General features: G+C 33.8%; 1 protein-coding gene across 1 annotated transcript; it reads left to right on the top strand.

Annotated features, from left to right (window-relative positions):
* Positions 1 to 253: 253 nt before the first annotated feature.
* Positions 254 to 2,169, top strand: LOC113508668 (E3 ubiquitin-protein ligase RBBP6-like). Its single transcript, XM_026891750.1, has 2 exons — positions 254 to 296; positions 866 to 2,169. The coding sequence occupies exons 1-2, from the start codon at positions 254 to 256 to the stop codon at positions 1,990 to 1,992; spliced, it is 1,170 nt and encodes a 389-aa protein (XP_026747551.1). The 3' UTR covers positions 1,993 to 2,169.
* Positions 2,170 to 5,959: the final 3,790 nt, after the last annotated feature.

The raw sequence follows: 5,959 nt of genomic DNA, 5'->3' as shown, positions 1-5,959 counted from the left end.
TTACTGCAATGCGTTTACGAAGAAAAATACTATAAAAAACATCGCACAGACAATAAATTGAATAACTGTAAAATCATGTTAAGATCAAATTACAAGATGAAATTGTAGTTTCAATTATAAATGCAATTAAATTGAATGCGCATTGCTCGCGTGAAATCTCTTTGGACCAGACTTGGAACCAATTATAATGGAAAAATTCAATTTAGTTTTCTATCCTACTTTCTTTTTTTAAGAAAATTGTATATTTAATAAAATGTTACTGGTGAATGTGTGTTTCATAAGTTTTGTTTTTTTCGGTAAGAATAATTTGATACATATTTCACAATGTTCACTCTCGTCATCTAGTCTAAAACTAAACAAATTTTATTTTAATGAATAACAGAACTAAATGGTTGGTTGTTTTTTTTTTAAATCTATGATCCGTCAAAAGGTTATTCCTAAAACGGACAAAGTATAATTCACTATACGAGAGAACTTTAAAGTTCTTTACCCGCCTATGTAGTTTTTGCCCGTGGCTTCGCCCGTGTAAAAGTAAGTTTTAAGTAAAATATTTTGCTGCACAGTATCAGCGAACTAAAAAAGTGATGAACTAACTAAACATAAACACATACTTTTAACTTATATAAGATAATAAATTCCACAACTTTCACTCAAAAAAAGAAAAGATTTTATGAGTACTAGACTAATAAAAATCCTCTCAATACTAAATTACTAAATCACACCGAGACAGATACTTTAGAACAAAAATGCTCATTACGCAAACATGTAAGAGGAAAGTGACCTCATGACCTTTTAAACAGCAGTCAGGGCCACTAATCACTAGACCAACACTCTCACAAACCTTAATATTTACATTATTTTACAGCAGATATTACTGAAAGCAAGCTCTATCTCCTGAAAGATTACGACGAAGCATCAATCTTCTCAAACAAGGATAAAAATCTATTTAAAACGTCACACAATTCGAAACACAAAGATTTGACTTCTGGGCCGACTAAGGGCAAAAAAGGACGGCATACAAGACAAGCTATCTTACACTACGGCAGACATATATACCATCTGGACACTTTCGAAGATTTAACAAAATTAAGAACACCAAATTCGGCAAACCATGGCCCGTTCGAGTATGTAGACGTTAAAGATTTGTTCCGAAGCAAACCAGCTTTAAGAGACATCCCCTGGGATTATGTAGACTTCCTATACTTGTCTAACACACCAAGCCTGAAGAAAATTAGATGTAAAGGCAAGAAGTGTAAAGGGATTAAGAATTCGAGGAAATATAATAGATTGAAGAAACGCAAAACCTTCGCCGATAATGAGGTTTACGAGAAAAAGAATAGGATGCCGTATCGAACGCTGACTAGATTCAAAATCATCGATAATTCTGATAAGACAAAGCCGCCAAAAGAAATATACGTGAAACAATGGAAGAATCCGAAAAAATCTCACACTAGGCAACACAAGAAAGAATTTAAAATAAAGAAGATTTTCACATCATCATCATCCTCTGAGGAACCAAAGAAAATGATCGTCAGTTCCATATACTCAAATAGCAAGTCTTCAGAAGAACATGAATCATATTCAAAAAGCACGTCAAGTTCAGAAGATAATTCCGCCTCAGAAAAGAAGAGCACAGAGTCTCTATTCAAGAAGAGTTCAGAGGAATCGATTTATAAAAAGAAGAAGCATACTCCAAGTCCAGTTATTGAATCTGAGTCGAATAGTATCGAGAAGAGTTTTCAGAAGATGAAAATGCAAAGAAAGAAGAAAATGGCGTTGAAAAAGCTCAAAAAGCTAAAGGGAGATGAAGAAGTTTATGTGCAAGGGAACAGGTATATTTCTGCTGCGGACAGTGAAGATGGGAGAAGAAGACTTCCTCAATTCCTGCCGAAACGGTACCATTGGGAGCCAGACGAAATGCAAGACCTTGGGTACTACTGGTTCAACGGACCAAAAGGCAAATACCCAGAACCGAGACTATTGAAATATTAAAAGTGTTTTAATGATTTTTTTAAGTTCTTTTTTCTAGATGTCATTAAAAACAGGTTGTTTTCAATTGCATGTTTTATTGTTGAGATATAATTTTGTATGTTAGTTAATTTTAAAATCAGCTGTCAACAGGTTGTTTATAACAGACAGTATATATACAGACCTCCATTTCGCTCTTAGATGCAATGGAAATATTTAAAGCTTAGACTGGATTCGAGTCTGCAATACCAGGGTTTCAATTCTGCTATTTACAATGGCCTATGAATAAATGGCAATTGGATTAAATTTGACACTATTAAGCATTCGGTTTAACGCAGCAACGGCTACAAACCCAGGGCTCATATGAACCATTATTTTTGTTGGTATATAATACTTACCTTCATAAAACGACTAGCTGTTTCCCGTGACAACATCCGTTTAGTTATATAAGATATGTTAGGAGTTTTTATACACTCACTTTTTTTGTTTGTTTGTCGTTCCGGTTGGATTTTTGTAACTTAATTTTGAGGCACTTCCCGATAAGCTAGCAGGCTGAAATTTTCAGGGTAGCTTCAAACCTGATGACAATGCAATTTATAATTATAACAACAGCTGGACTGATTTTGATAAAATTTGAATGGAGTCACATTTGAAAACTTGGGTTTTTAGATTTTTTAATCTATTATTTATTTTGATTTGGATAACTAGTTTCAGAGCAACATAGGTATCGTAAAATACATGTAACATAGTTTATTACTTCTCCGTTCTTTTTAATCATAGCGTGAAGAACATCACGCTTATGTTAATGGCTTTCCTGATAAATTGAAATCTATATCCATACTTTAATATATAAAGCTGAAGAGTTGTTATAGTATAGTTGTTTGTTTGAACGCGCTAATCTCGGGAACTACTGGTTCAAATTGAAAAAATATTTTTGTGCTGAATAGACCATTCATCGAGGAAGGTTTTAGGCTATATACCATCACGCGGCGACAAATAGGAGCGAAGATGCAATGGAAAATGTGAAAAACACAGGGCAGGTATAAATCATAACTTATATCTTCTAACCACGGGGAAGAAGTCGCGGGCAACAGCTAGTTTGAAATATTTTTTGATATCGGAAAAGTTCAAACAAATAACAATAGGGAATAAAATGAAACAACCTTCAATAATTAATAAATTTTATTATAATATAAATATCTATGTGCTTAAAAATAATTTAGATTTCTTTACAAATAGTTAAATTACTCTATAATTTCAAGCTAAAGTCGTCGTATTTATATATTTGGGGATAAAATACATACTAATAAAGGAAAGGAGGAACTTCTGGCTAAATGACAACTATGCAAGTTGCTCGATCACAGGTTAAGCTACCCGTCATGCGGTTGGTCCGTGGATGGGTGACCTATATCATAATGAGTGCCTGTGATACTTAACCGGATTCAATTATTTTCATACGGATAATGCGTTATTGTCCTTTGTAAGAGTAAACCTTAGTTCTCGTACACACTATGACACTTTTTACCTGTATTTTGAAACCCTTGAAGCAAATAGAGGGATGTAATGAGTTTGACGTGTCTATCTGTCTCTGGCATCATAGCTCCCGAATGGATTGAGCGATTTCAATATAATTTGTTTTGAATTAAATGTGCAAGTGCGATAAAAACGGTCGAGCCATTTACAGATGGGGGGGGGGGGTTAAAAAAACATTTTTTATTTATCCCCAAACATACTCTTAATAAATGAAACTAGAAATAATATTAAGAATATTAAATTTACACATTAAAAATAATAATACAATTCCGAATTATTAATTTCTTAGTATTAAAATTGTTATTATTATGGCCTATTATTATTTTATTATTATAAGCAGGTTAATTCTCACTGGTGCAGGTACTTTTATTTAAGAAAGGATATTAATTAATTATTATTATTAATAATTATAGTGAATATGGCACCTAATATTAAAGTTAACATTTTCTTACGATAAATATTTATAAAGGCGAATATCATAAGATGGAATTTATTACAAAATGGAGTTTCCAATACGCATTGAATTTTGTGCTTTCATATAAAAAAATATCTTAGGTTTACGCGAATGTTAGACATTGAAATAAAACTACTTTTACGGATTTTATCGCGGTTTGTCCGTGACCATGATATCTGCAAAGGTGTCGAAACGTCGCGAATTAAAATCTAAAATTAAACCGCGATAAAATCCGTAAAAGTAGTTTCATTTCAAAATAAATACTAGTTTTCGAGTGCTTTTTTTATTTTGGGAAGTTTCTTATTGACTATCATTTCTTTATTATTTAATGGGGTTTTTGGGAAGTTTTTAAAGTTTCCTAGATAATTACAGGGTGAAAATGTAAACCTATTAAAAATGATCAGTTGTTCGTTTATCTCCGAGCAATATCACACGAATTGTGATAATTTTAGACAGTTGATGTCATAATTATCTACAGTTCCACAGATAATGTATGTCTGTCACCGTTATAACAACAAATTATAATAACAAAAATCAAAGTTAAATTCGCTTGCTACGGTAAAAAAATGACAGGTCACTAGTCTTTTTTTTAAATTTGTATTTCATAAGTAGATTTGTACAAGACCTTCAGCATAGCCAGTGCCGGCGTTAGGAGGGAGCGTGATGGGGCGATGGCCCAGGGCGACAAATTCTGGGGGGCGCCAAGGTCTGAAGTTGGAGTCTCTTGCCTCTCCTGGCGCAAACCCTCAGAACTGTGCTCTGTGTACGCTAGAGGTGGAATACTTCCACCGCCAAACGTAACGCTAAAGGAAAGATGAAATTCTTAATATAATTTTACTTGGGATCAGCAAAAAACTAACACTTGATATTGCTTCCCTCAAAGTGGGCGCCACAATATTTTCGCCCGGGGTGTCAGTGGCATTTACGCCGGCACTGTGCATACGAGACAAAATAGCTCTTAATCATGTTTTCCGATATTTTTCTTCTAATTCAATAAGTTATATTGCAGGTTGAGTATCAAAAGAGTTATAACCTCTTCACATTATCCTAGGCCCCGATTCTGCTATTTTACAATGGCCGATGAATGAATAGCAATTGGATTAAATTTGAAATTATTCCTATTCTCGTGAGCATTTTGCCAATACCTACAATATTTGGAAGTTAATTGTATTGTCCCTGAATGTACCGTCTCTTACTGAATTTACAATTATTGTGTAGAAAAATGCTTAAGAGAATACGAAAATTGATGTTTTTCCGCCGTTGTAAATAACAGAATTGGGGCCCTGGCGTTGAGTGATTTAAGAAGACACGCGTAAATGGTACTCGCTAATATAAATCCAAGTCTGAACCTGCCTCTATTCCCTTTCTTTGGCACTGTTAATCATAAATTTGCTTCGTTAGTATAAAGGCATTTGACAAGAATCAAAATAAATGTGTGAGATCTTAAATGTGTTAGCAAAAAGATTTTTTTCTTTTTTAGATTTTTTTGATACCACCTAGAAGTCTGATAACTGTGTAACGGACTTATAAGATGTTTTTGGCCCTGTTTTTTTTGTTCCGTATTTTTAGTCAAATACCTAGGTGATAAGTCAAAATTCCTTCCTGTGACACCCATTTTTCAATAGTTTCTGCTAAATTAATTATCGTGCGTATAAACTTAATTATATAAGTTATTATTGAAATATATTCTTGACGTTATTTAAAAATAACGTGGAATATAAGTATTAATTAATCAACTGGTTGATGAGGTTGCTTATATTAGAAGTTATAATTCCCTTCTGGAGTATTGATTACGTTGGTGTATGAAGGATTGCAACGCATTGCTGTACACCGACACAACAACACTGATGACGTAGCACGGCAGTTCAGGTTTAGTCAGTAAGAGTCTGACACTACCCACTTCCTCCCCCGAGGGAGTGGGTGTCCATGAGGATTCCCTCGCCTTTACAAAAAAAAAGGTAGGCTAGGTAGGTAATGTCTGACTAATCACAAACCTGATACGAT

This window comes from Trichoplusia ni, chromosome 3 (assembly GCF_003590095.1).
Source record: "Trichoplusia ni isolate ovarian cell line Hi5 chromosome 3, tn1, whole genome shotgun sequence".
Lineage (NCBI taxonomy): Eukaryota > Metazoa > Arthropoda > Insecta > Lepidoptera > Noctuidae > Trichoplusia > Trichoplusia ni.
This window is presented reverse-complemented; position numbering and strand designations above follow the sequence as displayed.